Source organism: Mya arenaria, chromosome 14 (assembly GCF_026914265.1).
Source record: "Mya arenaria isolate MELC-2E11 chromosome 14, ASM2691426v1".
Classification (NCBI taxonomy): Eukaryota; Metazoa; Mollusca; class Bivalvia; order Myida; family Myidae; genus Mya; species Mya arenaria.
In genome coordinates this window covers 31,881,414-31,900,587 of record NC_069135.1, presented here as the reverse complement: position 1 = coordinate 31,900,587, position 19,174 = coordinate 31,881,414, and the positions used below count along the sequence as shown (strand labels likewise).

General features: G+C 36.8%; 1 protein-coding gene across 1 annotated transcript; it reads left to right on the top strand.

The window, feature by feature from the left end:
• The first annotated feature begins 10,614 nt into the window (after window positions 1–10,614).
• LOC128216010 (probable G protein-coupled receptor 85) lies at window positions 10,615–12,194 on the top strand. Its single transcript, XM_052922604.1, has one exon. It carries the CDS (start codon window positions 10,615–10,617, stop codon window positions 11,821–11,823), a length of 1,209 nt encoding a protein of 402 aa, XP_052778564.1. The 3' UTR covers window positions 11,824–12,194.
• The last annotated feature ends 6,980 nt before the right edge of the window (window positions 12,195–19,174 follow it).

The following is a 19,174-nucleotide window of genomic DNA, read 5'->3' as shown; positions in this document are numbered from 1 at the left end:
AATGTAAAAATACGAAACGGCCATGGATCTCATTCCTTCCCTCCCTGACACATCAATCACAAACGGTGTTGCGGTTTTATACAATCGGCTGCTGATTGCCACACACATGTAGCATGTTTCGGATCACTGATATGGTCTGATATTATATTAGAATTTGATTGTAACAAAAGATCCACTATGTGTAATATGAATATATCTGTATTCAACACAAGCTATGCAATGAAAGGAAGACATTTTTACCTTGCATAATTCAAACACTAATGAAATATAGCACGCTAGGGACACATATTTAATTTTAACTGCGCATCAGCACTTCGGGTAAAGAAAACTGTACGTTAATCGGAATCGTAGCACTAGTTTAATATTAATTATTAAAATTTCAAATAAATGGTAACAGTGAGGATAAATGGTATTTGCATACTGAATAACATTCTAAAAAATGAGATTGAATTAACATATGACATTAGGGCTTTCCAATTTGTAATTCAAAACAGTAATAGTACTCTTGTGACATTGTTTTATTTAAGCAATTTATTTGTATAGATCTATACATTTGCATATTGAAAACAAATTCTAGATTGTTTCGTTTGATTTAATATTTAAATAGTTCATGTGCTCATATGATCTAGTCGTTCATGCTAAAATTCAGACCAGAATTTACGCAATAGAAAACTAAAGTGTGACGCCGACGAGGACGCGAACGATAACAATGCCGGACAAAGTTATCCATGGCGTGACATGATTTGCTGGGACACAATACAACGTAACACCGATGGTGTATTCAGATTCCAGACTCTGGATCACAAATTGTTTAGAAAATGATCTGAATTTTAGTATTGCTTATCGCAATCAAAATTATTATAAATGAAAAATTCTAAATATGTATATTCTATTAGTGTATTTTTATTTACAGAATGTGAAAGCATATTTTGCGCATTCATGCATTAACAGTGTCCTATTGTAGTGTTTTGAGCCCAACATTGACTGCAGTTACCAATAACAAGTATCTTTTACCATGGGAGTCAAAATGCCCCACCCAAGCATCATAGTGTGCCGTTGACATATGGCCACTCGGTGCCTTTGAGTGTTGACGCCAATGCTGCGTGGCAGTAGGAGTCAGTTAATTTGGGACCTCAGTATCAAATACATTGTGGCACGTGTGGCGTTGGTATGCTGCACCCGGTACCGTTGTTTTGTCGTTCCCGATCCCTTTCAGCTCAAATTATGCGATTGGTATGTGGCCTCCGAAAGCCACTGCTGTATTACCACCGAGGCCTGAATTCTGTTGTTCTGCACCCCAGGAGCCGTTGGTGAGTGTTCCCCAGTGCATTTGAAGTGTGACCTGATTGCCATTGTTCTGTGGTCTCCGAATGCCACTGATGTATTACCCCCAGTGCCTGAATGTCAGTAATTAGGGCTACCGGAGCTACCTGAATTGTGGGATGTTAAGCCATGCATATATATGTACATTCGTTCAGTTTAGTTGTAGTTTGGGAGCTGTTGCTGTGCAGAGATGTAGCTGTCGAAAGTTGAGATGTGGGTCGATTTTCATCGTTGGGGACCACAATACGCACAAAAGAACCCAGGCTTATACACTGGCTGAGGCGAATTATCTCAACTTCGTGAGTTTTACTGGAAAGAAAGGGATAATGACACAACAATCAGGTGAGTACAGATATTTTATTTAGTAGTAAGATAATAACAACATTGCTAATAGATGTATACAATCCGTCTGCAGTAGACCACTTAACAGGATCTGTATAAGACATATATTCTGTTGAGTATGACGTTGTGCTTTTTAGGCAATGCAGACTCCATTACAGCGATTTTACAAAACATTTCTTTCTTTATTAATTCGATTAAACAACGGCCTTATCCTAGATGTTAATTGTGTTTTATTATCACTGTAATATAAATGTTTATATGTTTGGGTTTACAGTATTTCATTTGCAGTTGAAGAGGTCCTGGTTTCTGGTATAAACCTGGTTTTGGGGCGTTATTTTAATTTATTATTTTTTTTTTTTTATTTATTATACAGCGTTATTTTATTTGTGGGCGCGGTGTTTTAAGCAGCGATTAACATGTTGGTCCAATACTCTCTTTACGTTTACTAACTATGGCTTTGCTGCTTCCAGAACATGTTTGCGGATTATTTCATTCTGAAATCGAGGCGCTGATCCAAGAAATATTTTTCTAGTACTTTCACCGGTGTTCTGGGAGTTTTGTATGTTTTCTAATTTACTTCAGTGTGCACTTGTAATAACAATATGCTTTTAAAGGGAATTACTAATTTCAGGTTCGAGCTACAGTTCTAGAGAGTAGCCTTCTCCTGGACGGTGATCACACGAGGCCCGTACCACTTATGTCTGCCTTCTTCTGGACCATGATCACACGAGGCCCGTGCCATTGATGTCTAACTTCTTCTGGACCGTAATCACACGAGGCTCGTAGCATTGGTCACTTCCTTCTTCTGGACCGCAATCACACGAGGCCCGTGCCATTAATGTCTGCCCTCTTCTTGACCGTAATCACACGAGTCTCGTACCATTGATGTCTGCCTTCCTCTGGACCGTGATCACACGAGACCCGTACCATTGATGCCTGCCCTCTTTTGAACCGTGATCACACGAGGCCCGTACCATTAATGTCTGCCATCTTCTGGACCGTGATCACCAAGGCCCGTACCATTGCTGGCTGTCCTATTCTGGACCGTGATCCCACGAGGCCCGTACTATTGATGTCTGCCTTCCTCTGGACCGTGATCACACGAGACCCGTACCATTGATGTTTGCCTACTTTTGGACCGTTATCACACGAAGCCCATGCCAATGATTTTTGCCTTCTTCTGGACCGTAATCACACGAAGCCCGTACACTTGATGTCTGCCATCTTCTGGACTGTGATCACACGGGGCCCGTACAATTGTTGTCTCCCATCGTCTGGACCGTAATCGCACGAAGCCCGTACCATTGATGTCTGCCATCTTCTGGAATGTGATCACACGAGACCCGTACCATTGACGTCTGCCTTCCTCTGGAACGTGATCACACGAGACCCGTACCATTGATGTCTGCCTTCCTCTGGACCGTGATCACACGAGGCCCGTGCCAATGATGTTTGTCTTCTTTTGGACCGTAATCACACGAGGCCCGTGCCAATGATGTCTGCCTTCCTCTGGACAGTGATCACACGAGGCCCGTGCCAATGATGTTTGCCTTCTTTTGGACCGTGATCACACGAGGCCCGTGCCAATGATGTTTGCCTTCTTTTGAACCGTGATCACATGAGGCCCGTGCCAATGATGTTTGCCTTCTTTTGGACCGTGATCACACGAGGCCCGTGCCAATGATGTTTGCCTTCTTTTGGACCGTGATCACACGAGGCCCGTGCCAATGATGGTTGCCTTCTTTTGGACCGTGTTCACACGAGGCCCGTTCCATTGATTTCTGCCTTCTTTTGGACCGTGTTCACACGAAGCCCGTACAATTGATGTCTGCCATCTTTTGGACCGTGTTCACACGAGGCCCGTACAATTGATGTCTGCCATCTTTTGGACCGTGTTCACACGAGGCCCGTACATTTGATGTCTGTCATCTTCTGGACTGTGATCACACGATGCCCGTACAATTGATGTCTGGCATCTTCTGACTGTGATCACACGAGGCCCGTACAATTGATGTCTGCCATCTTCTGACTGTGATCACACGAGGCCCGAACAATTGATGTCTGCATCTTCGAGGCCCGTATTTTACTTGAATACCTTTTAAACGACACGTGTGCTGAGTTTAGTAAAATGAAAATTTAACATGCGCATTTGTGTAGATTATTTCAATAAATTCACATGTATATAACACATTGTTGTACGAATGTTGAATATATCAAGCGTTATACGAAAATATGAAATAACATCGATGAATGATGAAAACAGAGAATTTCGTCCATAAAATCCAAACAAATGTGTCTGGTGAAATCACTACTTAGGAGATTGGCCATGTTGTTAAAAGTTTCAAATATAGTAAGGCGATAGGCGAAATTAAACCTGCATGTTTTCTCTTACAAAATGCATCCATGTATGGTACGTTCTATTAAATCAGCATATACAATAAAACTTGAAGGAATTAATACAATTTGTCATATATAACGTCTCCAATGTACTAATTAGCTTATTTATATTATGTTATTAAGTAATTGGCGTCAATATTAATCCTGATGCCACGTGACCTATCATTCGAAAAGGTAGTCATTGCTGATTACTTATATGCAAGTAAATGATTGAAACAAAGCCCCAATTTCTCAAAAATATCTTAAACGTAATAACTAAAGTATCTTATTTAATTTAGTAAAATTACATACTTATACATGTGTATGAGTTTATGAAAGAAAAAGTAGTTTATCTTATCTAGTTTTAATATCATTTCTTTTAAAAGCCATAGAACTGTTTAAAAAGATATTATTACACAATTTATACCAACTCAAAAATAGTATGCTGAGCTTGATCCTGTAATAAGGGACTTAACTGCTTTGAGAAATTTGGCCAAGACCTATTAAAGATAGGGTAAGTGTAGTTGGATGCTCGTACTTTCTCAACTAAAAACGACATGCTTTACATTCTATTTAGGCTAAAAAAGAGCTTTCAATAGCAATTAAGCTATACTGTTTACTCACAATTATTTGTTTCTACAGTCATAATTTAATTAATATGAGGTCGCATGATATCATTTTAAAATAACATGTTTGAGAATTGGATTCCTTAAATAACTAAGCTCGCTCGACATTCGTAAAGCCTTTGCAAGGATGACAATAGTAAAATGAACACTGTCTTAAACTCACAATACATAGCATCCTTGAGTAAGAAAGTCTTTTATATTACTATCTGCTAGACGACAGCTGTTGAAGGGAAGAAGAGAAGTCAATTTAAAACATGAGTACTGCAAAATTAGTGAAGATTTATTTAACTAAGTGCACAATTTACCTTTCAGCACACGTATCAATTATAAATACATGTATAACAAAGATAAAACTTGTTTAGGATGTGGTAAAATAGCTATGCTGACAACTTCTGAGTGTCCAAAGAGCCAAAATTTGAACCATTTTTTTTAATATAGAACTGATGATATACTTTGAATATGAATTAATCTTATTGCTTCCAAATATGAATGACATTCAGTCAGTAGTTTCGGATAAATGAGGTACTATGATGCTTGATAAAAAATAAGTAAATATGTTACGTGGTATGAATCTCAAAACATGAATTATGAGTTTATTGTTGATTTACAACTTCGATTGCTTATGGCAAAACTGTTGTAACGTATTGCTGTTCTATTCTGAGATACACCTGTCTAACACTAAGCCTATGACCTGTTTGATAAGAATCACGTAAGTTACAGTGATAAGACATGTAGCCTAATATTAACCAAGGACCTGGTTCATGGCACAAGGGAGGGAGACACCCCGATCCCGAACCTCGCTTGCTTCACTTGATCTTCATTTATGCATTATAAAATATACTTCGATACTGTTGTTAAAGATACTGGCGTTGATTTAATATTGATCCTAACTGGCACTGTTTCGGTTCAACGTAGGCATATAATACCAGAAAAGTTGTTACTATTAAAGAAAAAGCTCTAAACGCAACAACAACTTATTTTTTACGTTTTATAACAATAATTGAATGATTAAGCTAGACTGACCTATGAAGAATGGAGGCGAAGGTCGATCAAAATTTCATACAACACAGAAAAACCGACGCAGCTTATCAGCACACCAAGGTGGTCATATTTTAGAGTATCTCTATTTTGCTTGCCAAGCAGCGAACTTTCTGCTGTTCAATGGTTGATGCCGCCCTCCTCTTTTCGATAAAAAAGGCTTGTTTGGTTGATCTGGTGTTAGTTTTGCCTTGGTTTCTTTCATTTTCTTAATATCTTTTTCCAGTTTGTCACCGAAAAGCATTGCTGCCGAAGGTGGGTTGTCACACAATTTTTTGTATGCCGGTAGCAAATTGTTTTTTAACGTGGTTGTTTTCAACACTGTTCAGTGTAGCCACAAACTCGACACTCACAAAATAAAATGCCTATTAATAGTAACAAGTGTCTTTACCACCAAAAATATTGTTTGAAAAAATGCGGACTATATAAATTGCAAGCTGTTTCCAATAATCGAGCTAGATTTGACAAAGCAAGAAGCAATCATAACGCAATATCTATTTTAATAATTTAATTTGTTGAACTTGGATAAAGATGATACTAAAGTAGTATCCTTGCGCCCAAAAATGAATGAATGAACATCGAAACGTAAACAAATATTACTATTCACTCAAAGCGCATCATTCCATCACGTGACACAATGATCTCAGGTATGTACTAAAGTGCTGACGAGTTAGCTGACGATATAGAAATAAAAGAGAGTTGCTGACCATATAATGAAAGAAGGCAAAACAATAAGTTTTGAAATTAAAGATTTTTCAAGACTTATTTTGTTAAATTTATTTTATATACTTTTTATAGTGTACGTATAGACGGGTGTTTGTGTATTTTATTTTTCAAAATGGCATTTCATTGAAATGAATTGAGTTATATTTTTTTGCTGGTATGGTGTAAATATATGAGAAAATATCAAGGATTTAATAACTTTTTAGGTGTTTCATTAACAATTGTTTGAAAGCAATTATTTTAATATTGATCACTTTAACTTAGAAACCCCACACATTTACGGGGAGGAAGGCTTCGTTTCTATGCTGTTTCAATAATTCACCAGCCGTGCATATCATCTCTTTATCGTTCCTCCGGGGTGAGAATCCTTTTTTTTTATATACATAATGTACATATCATTTTAAAATAATATTTAAGATTTTAACAGTAGCCCTGAAAAGGATCGTTTTCATTTTAATAATTAGTATAGTCTTTGTTTATGCCAACATATAATTACCAACCGGAAACGTTTTTTTTTAATTCGCCCTGGATGATCAACCAATTTCTATTTCATTTCTCTGGTTAATAAATCCTTGGCAAGCCTTACTCATATTGTAACACCATAGGATGGAGTCGAATGCTGGGATTGGTTACATTCTCCATCCTGGTTTGCCTGGTTACACAGCGACGTTAACTTTATTGTCAATAAAATATCAATTTTACATTTACCATCATGCTTCAATAAACCTGGGGCAGCCTCTGTGGGGGTTTTTCACGGGGACTCTTAGATTCACTGTGCTACATATCAGCACCTTATTAATACACCCATGATCGCGTATCATAATGGTGAAAACCCGTATAAAACCCTGTTCATGCAGCGCTATCAGCGCTTTGATTAAACTTTTGTCTCTGATTGTCGTTTAGTGAGACAACTCCCTGCGCTAGGTTTATAAAAATATCACCTAACTAATTCTTGTTTACCTTGTTACCGTCTGTTTTGATAGTTTGCATCAATTTCACAACTGGAACAAGAGCCTGACAAAGTACGGCTTGTAATTTCTGCTGCCCATAATCATAGGCCTTTGTTTCTGGTTTTAACTGATTCCACAATATCTCGTCAACTTTGGTTACTTCAAGATTTTCAAGTTTTTTTTTGTCTTTTATGTCCTGGATGAAGAAATCTGACAGGGCATCCCATTATTTCACTTCCCCGTCGCAGACCCCTTCAATCTTATCAGTAAAAACCTGATCAATATCATTCTCATCTGAGCTCTCATAATCTTTATCAAGGCATATCTGTTTCTCACACGGCGAGGGGTTATCATTTTCTTGGGAATTCACCCGTTTTAAGGAGGTGACCTCTCTTTGCAAGCATTTTATGCTTTCAGTCATCGTTTCCATACAACTTTATAATTGGTTCCATTCGGGAAACCCTGTTGATGAGGATGACGTGCTATTCCCCATTTTTGTCAGCCTATCTAAAAGGCTCTCTTGAGGCGCACGTGCCCTGTTACTTCCGCCCTGGCATGGTGGTGGGGGATTTTTTTGCTGGTCGTCATGGTGTAGACCTCGAACTAAAGCAAACACCTATGACTTTGGGCCGTGTAATAAATATATCTGTAAACTGCCTGGATGACACGATCCTTGTGGTTGTGGCGTAACACATCTTTAGGCTTTTATATCAATTACTAGAGACCAGGTTGTAGTAATGCTTTGAGCTGAGTTACATACGATTTTAAAGTTAAAAAGTTAAAGCCAGTAGGTTAATATATAGAGCAAGGTCTGTAGAGACAACAAAGTGTATAGCCAATAGGAGTTTTTATAAGCTATTTATTGTTGATCCTTTTCATTAGTCTGATTAGGATTGTTTTAACCATTTGGTAGTCATTTTTATTTACCAAAGGACAAAGAAGTCCTGAGGAAAATTGTATATAAGAAATTAATTATATATGTAGAGGTTTTTATGAGCTAGATTAATTGTTGATATTTTTATTAGTTTGATAAGGATTGTTGTGTAATAGTAAATCATTTTGTAAATCATTTTTATTAACTAAAGGAGATAGAAGTCCTAAGGAAAATTTCAAATAAGAAGTTTGTTATAGGAGTTTCTTTAAGCTAAATTAATTGTCGATTTTTTATTAGTTTGATAAGTATTGTTTTAAAATAGTTAATTATTTTGTAATTCATTTTTATTATCCAAAGGACAAAGAAGTCCTGAGGAAAATTTTATATAAGAAGAAGATATTTTTAACCGCTCGGAATTATTCTTATATATGTTTAGCTTTAATTATACGTTCATAAGATATTGTTATAAGAAATTTGCTACAGTTACCAAGTACATTTTACAAATGGAATTAACACAATTTGTTAAGCTAATTAATCAATTTCAAGGCCCTCTATATTATTGAACGTTTTGAATTATTTATCAGAATGGTAAGCCCTAGTGGCAGGCTAGAACGCAATGCATTTTTTTTCGAGGAAAAAAACAACACAACTGCAGCGATAAAAGCAATACGATAATTACAATTGATTACTCCGTTCAGATTCATGAACGTATGCCAGAAACTGGCACGTACAATACAAAAGACGAGTACACAAAACTTCATTAGTGTTTAATGGTGATTTTACTAAATACTATTTTCTACTAAAATAATTTAGTTGTGTACGGCACCCCTTGGGAGAAATGGTGAAAGCGGCATATTTAATAAAGTCCATTGATGATTTATACGTAAGTTTCAATATTGTTCAATTTTAGTAAGATATTTTCCGTTTCATGAAACAGGGTTGATTACATGATAATGGTTATGGTTGATTATATAATATACAGATAAAATCATAAATACTTTTATGTTATTTGTGTATACATTTAATGTCATTCATAACGTCATGATGCGATATTGTTTAATAACGCCTCCGCTGTAAACCTTATTGTCTCATCCCTTTTTGTCTCAGATATGGGCATTACTTTCCAAGTCAAGAATCTGCTTACAAATCGCTATAGCTTCACATTTGTAATTGCTGGATCGCAATAAAGCCTACCTCGAAATATTGCATTTCACAATAAATTGTCAAACGACATTTCCATTTTCTTTTTAGGATGGCTGAGGCTAGTATGATGTGTCTTGGAATATGCAAATGTGATCAAGAATGGAAAATGAATAGCATATTTATGATTCGATGCAAGACATTCACGTACGAGCTACGAAAATGCCAGGAACATGTTTATGACGGGATTAGTTGGGTATCTGGTGGGATATAAATTCAATGAATATATAAAACATGGCTAGTCAATAAATTACTTCTATATTGAGTTTCGGCACGATACGGTGATCTTTGAGCGATAGCTTGGCAAGAAGCATAAAACGTCATAGTCTCCATCATTCGTAGAGGTTGCCGAAAACATGCTGATGTTGGTTCTGAAAGAGGTTTGATAAAATGCGACAAAACGTGTTCAACAGATGAAGAACGATTTATTGTGAAACAGTTTTCGATGTGGTTTAATAAAAGGATTACCAAGGTTTGCTGTTTACTGTGTTTACTTTAGATTAACATACTGATATAACAGGATGCTTTTAGGAAGAAATCGTTCATAAATAATTCAACTATTATGTTACGCAGATAATTGATTCGAATTGCACTTTCTGTAATTCTGATGTAAAGTATGATTATGTTATTAATTAACAGCAAAATGAATGAATATTTTATCTCCAAGTTTCAGAAAAACATAGCTACCAGAGATATAATTGGAACATGACTTCGACATGACATTTAACGTGTTCATTATCCGTCTTTGGATTGAAGGAACAGCCGGACATAGCCAAGATTAGCATGTCGATAATAGTAATGATTGGTCCACGTCATTTGCATGAAACGAACTACAGATATATAACAACAATCCGTAAAAGGAAAGGTCATCATTGATTTGGCATTACAACTGGATTGCACTTTTAGTAGAACGTACATCCGCGAGATACTTCAAAGGATTTTGGCACAGCAATTTGTATGAACATTTGGTAGAACGTGCATCCGCGAGATACTTCGAAGGATTTGGGTACAGCAAGTTGCTTGTACATTTGGTAGAACGTGCATCCGCGAGATACTTTGAAGACTTTGGGCACAGCAAATTGTGTGTAAATTTGGTAGAACGTGCATTTCAAAACTGAACTTACTTTTAAACTTTATAACGGATTTCTAGAAAGCAAGCAATATGAGTTTAATTCAAACAGACTTTGAAAATAGTTCCAAAGTACTTGCTTTTAAAACTGCGCACCATCATAACGATGTTTTAGTGTTAGATGCTGATGTTGATCCGAAAGATGAAATCAACAAATCGGTGGTTATAGGATTTCTTGTGGCGATTGTAGCAGTGGGAATAATAGTGAACAGCGTGGTGATTTACTTAATTGCAAGTGATAGGAAATTGCACCGCGCCCCATTTTATTTTTTGATATGTATCGCGCTGATGGATTTGTGTAAAAGTGTGTTTTGCCTGCCATTTGCTATTGAAGTTGTCTTTCATGACTTTAGTTGGCTTTATAGCCAGGAAACTTGCACTGCTATCGCCTTCTCAGTGTCTTTCTTCACAGTTTCCACAGCTTTGTGTTTCCTCATTGTGGCAATTGACAGGTACCTTTTCGTATCTTCAACCCGATTTTACCACAGATGTTCGCACGGGCTGGTCAACCTGGCCGTTGTGATTGTTGGATGGGGTGTATCGTTTTGTTTGTCATTCCCTCCAATATTTGACAAAGATGCCTTCAAGTTCATTCCCGAGGAAATGCAATGCACCTTTTATCACTTACCATACCGCCAAAACGAAACTTTGGGCTACACAATTTGTTTCATCGCGATTCTTGCGCTAATATTATTTTTCTACACACGATTGTTCTTCTTCATGCGCGAAAGGCGGCGAATGGCACCATTATACCACGAACCGGCACGGAGCTCCGACTGGGCTTTCTTTGGACTAGGTGCAAATGGTCAAGCCTTAATCAACCTTTTAAACGGATTTGCAGGAGCACCAAACCCCTTGGCAGGAAATGCAAGAAACATCCAACAGAACTTCGGACGAGTTGTTAACCTTCGAGTCCTGAAAAACGAACACATTTCCAGATTATTCTTTCTCGCATCAACGGCCTTTATTGTTATCTGGATACCGTATATATTTCAAATTTTTGTTAAAGTTTACAATGAATCATGGAAATTATCACCAACTTTTATCCTTCTATCGACGATGCTAACATTTTCACATGTAGCTGTGTGTCCCATGGTATGCCTGTTTTTCGGAAGCCCTTTGCGAGAGTCCATGTTTCGGAAAGCCCATACCTGTTGCCAGAGCGCTCCTTATAACGACGTGCCCACTTCAGACGGTGATGTACAAGAACAGAACATCAGGTGTATTGAACTTTCTGTATAATCCATATGTCACAGTGTATTGAATTTTATATGTGATCACTATTCCTAGGGGTAGGAACTACAATGTAACGTCGCATTTTCTACGTTCCCTTTTTTTACAATCCAAAAATCCCTACAATGTATTGCGAAAATCGTATCAGATTCATCAAGAAAGAAGTATATACTCCATGGCACTGTTTTTATATAATTCTGCAAAATGAAATGAAACTCGTAGCCATTCATTTATCGGCAAACCCTTCGATATACCTCATTTGACCAACAAAAGGATGATTTGACGGCATTGTTTTTAAAATTATGCACACGGCCTTCGTATTAATAAATTAACTGCTGTTTTCAATGACGGCATTTGAACAATATGATCAAAATAGTTGAGTTGTGTGCTATGTGTTAAAATTATATGTTACTAAGATGATTAATACTTTGTAATTGTGATCGCTTCTATTTCCCCAAACATATATTGTTAATGAGTATACAGTGTAATAAATATAGTTATTCTATATCGGTTTTGTGCCTTACGAGCATTATACAATTTACACCGTTTGTTTTACGTCGCATATAATGGCAACTTTATCAGTTCAGTGATATGAAAACATCTTGAATAATTTTAAATGCAGCAAGTCGAAACAGCTTGAAACATATTTAAGCTATTTTTATTATGGATGCATAAGGTTACCCCTTCCATGCAGGTATTTACAATTGTTTAACTATCACCGCTAAAAATATAGTGACTGCCTGGTATTCGTCATTCCATCACGCCTGCAATTGCTACAAACATCTTATCCTAAAGTCCGTTGCGAATTCTGAATTAAATAATTCACAGGAATTATCGATCATTGTATGGTAGTTTTTCAAAACGTTCAAAGATTTTTATCTATTACAAAAGGACAGTTGCTATGGAAATAACCCCTGGATACCCGTCGTCCGGTCATTGTTAATTTACAAAATTCATTAAAACGCCTTTTCCGCCAAACTTGCTCCGCCAAACTCGCTCCGCCAACTTCATGCAGACAAATCACAGGGGCAGGGTGCGTTGTTAAGACACACCCCTATGACCACCCCTGATTCTTTTTAAAAAAAAATGCCAGGCTTTTTTAATTATGATGGGGGAACAGTTCAAAGTGATAACTCACAAAAACATATTTTTTTGTTTGTTATCACTTGTTACAGTTCCTTCATCATTTTTAACAAGCCTGAGATTAATTATTTTTAAAATAGGGGGGGGGGGGAGCTTGGTTATACGGAGTGTCTTTATAACGTACCCTGCCCCTGTGATTCTTATCGTTGAAATGATGTATCAAAACATATTGTTAATCAGGAAGTACGTACATTGGTAATCAGTTGTAAATACACTGAAAACTTGATAATATAAGTAATTATTAACTGGAATAAAAACATATTTTATAAGATATTGGCTGTATGATATATTTATATTTAAGTTGTTCGTGTGTTTTTACATAATACTTGTATACTACCCAACGCTCATCCGTTAATCAAGGGGAATAATTCAAAAAATATTAAAGCCGGTGTTATGGGCTTAGCCATATACAAGTGTATTATCTCGTCTTTATGACAAATCTACACATCAAGGACATGATGAAAAGAATAATATCTGATAATATCTCCTCAAGACAATAAAAGCATTACACAGTTGATCGTCAAACAAAAAACAAAAAAGGGGGTCCATTTCCAAACCAAAACGGAAATTGTCGAAAAGTTGCATTTTAAAACCGATTTTTGCAAAGTTTTGAGTATTTATATTGACGTTTATTATCTAAATCAAATTGATATCATGCCCTTTAGGTCAAAACTAGTCCCGCCAAACAACAAGTAGTCCCCAAACAATTTAGTTGAAACCATGCTTCAATCTTCATTGTTTTACGAAAATAACATCATTGGAACAACCATCTGTCCAAGAATAGAAAGGTTGAATATATCACGATGCAATAATTGTGAATACAATTGTTTTCCTTTTTATGAATATCTGTATAGCTCATGAAGACCAAGTACAACATATTGACACCAAATTATGAAGTACATGTACAGTCAAAGTATATTCTGGTGTGTCGTTAGTAATACAATCGTTGTTATGTATCCAAGAATATCTCGGAAAAATACACCATCTTACGCGACATTACGAGGTCTGATTCCTGGTATTTAGACTGTGTGGCCATAATGAGTGGACCATGTGTATGACAAACCTTAAATAGGACTAGTCAACGGCACGTTTAAACTATGTGTGTACATGTTCGAACGTCGAACCTCAAACTTATCTAAACATTAGCCGATCCATGTAATGACCAACCCTGTACTAGCGACTAAATCTAAAGGTTGGATATATAGTTTTAAAAAAGTATTTTTTCATTAATCTTTCAAAATCTAAACATTGAGGGAAATATACCAACTCCTTTTGGACAGTGACTTTATAGGAAATACTTCTGTGTCCTGTATATGTAGGAACTAAACAACAAAGAAGCTTCAAATGAATAAATGATGAGTTCTGATTGCTCAATTACCACGTATTATCTTTAAAGTTAAAATACAGTGTTGTTATTTTAAGATGACCCTTAAAATGCCTTTACATAAGTTTTCCTTGGCAGCTACCATGGTGACGCACAAAATACATGTGTAGACATTTTCTTAGATGTCTTTCACTAAGTAAAAGATAATCAGAATGTCTAATGCGTTATTTCAGCATAAAGATTTGAACATGCCGTCGGTAGACCATGTTTTGTACGTACAATAACTTGAGAACGCTTTGACCTATAGATGAGGTTAAGGTCACGGTCAAAAATCTTATATAAACTGTATCCTGTATGAAAAACGTTTGTCATCACTTTCCTGAAATATGTATGCATTCATTAAGAAGGAATGCATTTGTTCTTAAAATACATTTATTCAATCATTCAAGTGTTTCTGTAAAGCGGCGCAATGTTTGCCAACTTGTATGGAGGATAACAGTAAGTTGCAGGCTCCGTTGTTCAAAACTCTCGTTAAGGATTTAACGTTTACTATCAGCGTTAAATGCTACGCTGTCAACGTTAAAATTAACGTAAAATTTGACGTTGACAAAAATGAGTTGTTCACACTTACGCTGACGTCGATAAAGAAGGCGTTAACTTAACGACTCTTCTAACGTTGGTCTGGCCCAAAAAAAATCTGTCTGTGCTTAAACACCTTGTTTACGGAAATGATCCATCCTTGGCATTGCTCATACTCTATCTTTGCTTAATCATCTTGTATATAGGGGGAAATGATCCATCCTTGGCATTGCTCATACTCTATCTTTGCTTAATTATCTTGTATAGGGGGAAATGATCCATCCTTGGCATTGCTCATACTCTATCTATGCTTAATTATCTTGCATAGGGGGAAATGATCCATCCTTGGCATTGCTCATACTCTATCTTTGCTTAATCATCTTGTATAGGGGGAAATGATCCATCCTTGGCATTGCTCATACTCTATCTTTGCTTAATCATCTTGTATAGGGGGAAATGATCCATCCTTGGCATTGCTCATACTCTAGCTTTGCTTAATCATCTTGTATAGGGGGAAATGATCCATCCTTGGCATTGCTCATACTCTAGCTTTGCTTAATTATCTTGTATAGGGGGAAATGATCCATCCTTGGCATTGCTCATACTCTAGCTTTGCTTAATTATCTTGTATAGGGGGAAATGATCCATCCTTGGCATTGCTCATACTCTAGCTTTGCTTAATCATCTTGTATAGGGGGAAATGATCCATCCTTGGCATTGCTCATACTCTATCTTTGCTTAATCATCTTGTATAGGGGGAAATGATCCATCCTTGGCATTGCTCATACTCTATCTATGCTTAATTATCTTGTATAGGGGAAATGATCCATCCTTGGCATTGCTCATACTCTAGCTTTGCTTAATTATCTTGTATAGGGGGAAATGATCCATCCTTGGCATTGCTCATACTCTATCTTTGCTTAATCATCTTGTATAGGGGGAAATGATCCATCCTTGGCATTGCTCATACTCTATCTTTGCTTAATCATCTTGTATAGGGGGAAATGATCCATCCTTGGCATTGCTCATACTCTATCTTTGCTTAATCATCTTGTATAGGGGGAAATGATCCATCCTTGGCATTGCTCATACTCTATCTTTGCTTAATCATCTTGTATAGGGGGAAATGATCCATCCTTGGCATTGCTCATACTCTATCTTTGCTTAATCATCTTGTATAGGGGGAAATGATCCATCCTTGGCATTGCTCATACTCTAGCTTTGCTTAATCATCTTGTATAGGGGGAAATGATCCATCCTTGGCATTGCTCATACTCTAGCTTTGCTTAATCATCTTGTATAGGGGGAAATGATCCATCCTTGGCATTGCTCATACTCTATCTTTGCTTAATCATCTTGTATAGGGGGAAATGATCCATCCTTGGCATTGCTCATACTCTATCTTTGCTTAATTATCTTGTATAGGGGGAAATGATCCATCCTTGGCATTGCTCATACTCTAGCTTTGCTTAATCATCTTGTATAGGGGAAATGATCCATCCTTGGCATTGCTCATACTCTATCTTTGCTTAATTATCTTGTATAGGGGGAAATGATCCATCCTTGGCATTGCTCATACTCTATCTTTGCTTAATTATCTTGTATAGGGGGAAATGATCCATCCTTGGCATTGCTCATACTCTATCTTTGCTTAATTATCTTGTATAGGGGGAAATGATCCATCCTTGGCATTGCTCATACTCTATCTTTGCTTAATTATCTTGTATATAGGGGAAATGATCCATCCTTGGCATTGCTCATACTCTAGCTTTGCTTAATCATCTTGTATAGGGGAAACGATCCATCCTTGGCATTGCTCATACTCTAGCTTTGCTTAATCATCTTGTATAGGGGAAATGATCCATCCTTGGCATTGCTCATACTCTATCTTTGCTTAATTATCTTGTATAGGGGGAAATGATCCATCCTTGGCATTGCTCATACTCTATCTTTGCTTAATTATCTTGTATATAGGGGAAATGATCCATCCTTGGCATTGCTCATACTCTATCTTTGCTTAATTATCTTGTATAGGGGAAATGATCCATCCTTGGCATTGCTCATACTCTAGCTTTGCTTAATCATCTTGTATAGGGGAAATGATCCATCCTTGGCATTGCTCATACTCTATCTTTGCTTAATTATCTTGTATAGGGGGAAATGATCCATCCTTGGCATTGCTCATACTCTATCTTTGCTTAATTATCTTGTATATAGGGGAAATGATCCATCCTTGGCATTGCTCATACTCTAGCTTTGCTTAATTATCTTGTATAGGGGGAAATGATCCATCCTTGGCATTGCTCATACTCTAGCTTTGCTTAATCATCTTGTATAGGGGAAATGATCCATCCTTGGCATTGCTCATACTCTAGCTTTGCTTAATTATCTTGTATAGGGGGAAATGATCCATCCTTGGCATTGCTCATACTCTATCTTTGCTTAATCATCTTGTATAGGGGGAAATGATCCATCCTTGGCATTGCTCATACTCTAGCTTTGCTTAATCATCTTGTATAGGGGGAAATGATCCATCCTTGGCATTGCTCATACTCTAGCTTTGCTTAATTATCTTGTATAGGGGAAATGATCCATCCTTGGCATTGCTCATACTCTATCTTTGCTTAATCATCTTGTATAGGGGGAAATGATCCATCCTTGGCATTGCTCATACTCTATCTTTGCTTAATCATCTTGTATAGGGGGAAATGATCCATCCTTGGCATTGCTCATACTCTAGCTTTGCTTAATCATCTTGTATAGGGGGAAATGATCCATCCTTGGCATTGCTCATACTCTAGCTTTGCTTAATCATCTTGTATAGGGGGAAATGATCCATCCTTGGCATTGCTCATACTCTAGCTTTGCTTAATCATCTTGTATAGGGGGAAATGATCCATCCTTGGCATTGCTCATACTCTAGCTTTGCTTAATTATCTTGTATAGGGGGAAATGATCCATCCTTGGCATTGCTCATACTCTAGCTTTGCTTAATCATCTTGTATAGGGGAAATGATCCATCCTTGGCATTGCAAATGATTTATTTGTGCATAAACACCTTGTTCATGGGAAATAAACTATCCTTGGACTTGCACATAGCATATCTGTGGTTTAACACCTTGTTCAGGGGAAATGATCCATCCTTGGCATAGCAAATGATCTATCTGTGCTTAAACGCCTTGTACAGGGGAAATGACCCATCAACGGCTTTGCAAATAATCTAACTGTGTTTAAACGCCTTGTACAGGGGCAATGATCCTTCCACGGCTTTTAGAACAATTCCTCTAAGGTTATTGCCCCTTGGAGAGGGAAATTAGCTTTGCAAATAATATGTCTGTGTTTAAGCAACTTGTACATGGGTCAAGATCCAAACATGGTGTGAAGAACATTTTATCTGAGTTAATTGCGCCTTGTACAGGAAAATTAGCCATCCTTGGAAATAATCTATTTGGGCTTAAGCATCTTGTACATTGGAAATGCTTTAAAACCTTCAACAGGGGAAATTTAACGAGGCTCCGCTAATACATTTTCTTTGAGTACCTTCAATACGGAAATGTTTCCATACATTCCATTTCAATTATTTATCCAAGAGTATTGCACTCTGACCAAAAACTTTACTTCGCTTAGTATCTTACACAGGGATAGTGATCAATCTTTGGCGTTGAGAACAATTCCTTTGAGTTTAAGGATCTTCGTACATGGGAATGATCCTTCCGTGACTTTGCAAATCTAATATGTATATGCTGATGTAATCTATTTGTCTCTATCAACGATGGGGGTTTCACAACCAACCAAAAACAGGATTCGGGTTCCTTGTTTTTATCAAAACACTACTAAAAACCTGTCAAATACATACATCTATATACATGTATACAGTAATACACAATTCATTCATAATAATCGTTTCGATATATACAGTATTACAAAGCAGTAATAACATGTAGCATAAATTGATGCACGTGGAATGCACGTGGAAATACAAATCACAACTTTCTTTCAAGTTCTAATATATTGTTTATTAATAGTGAATAATATTAATAATAATAATGTAATTGTGCTTACCAGACACGCCTTCGATGCTTAATATTCTTTTATTGAACTGTTTAACAAACATTTGTAGAAAATGATTAAAATCTATAATGATTTCTATAAGATCGCGTCATAAATGAACTTCCGTCGAAACGAGCGTAAAAAATATAAAGAAAGGACAGGGGTGTAGAAATTGAAAACCAAGGCGTCTTAGATGGATGTTATGGTCACTTTCATACAATTACAAACTTCAATTCACACATACAACACATTTGATTCAGGACA

Coding starts and splice junctions, on each gene's coding strand:
- LOC128216010 (XM_052922604.1), top strand. CDS start 10,615: ATGAGTTTAATTCAAACAGACTTTGAAAATAGTTCCAAAGTACTTGCT.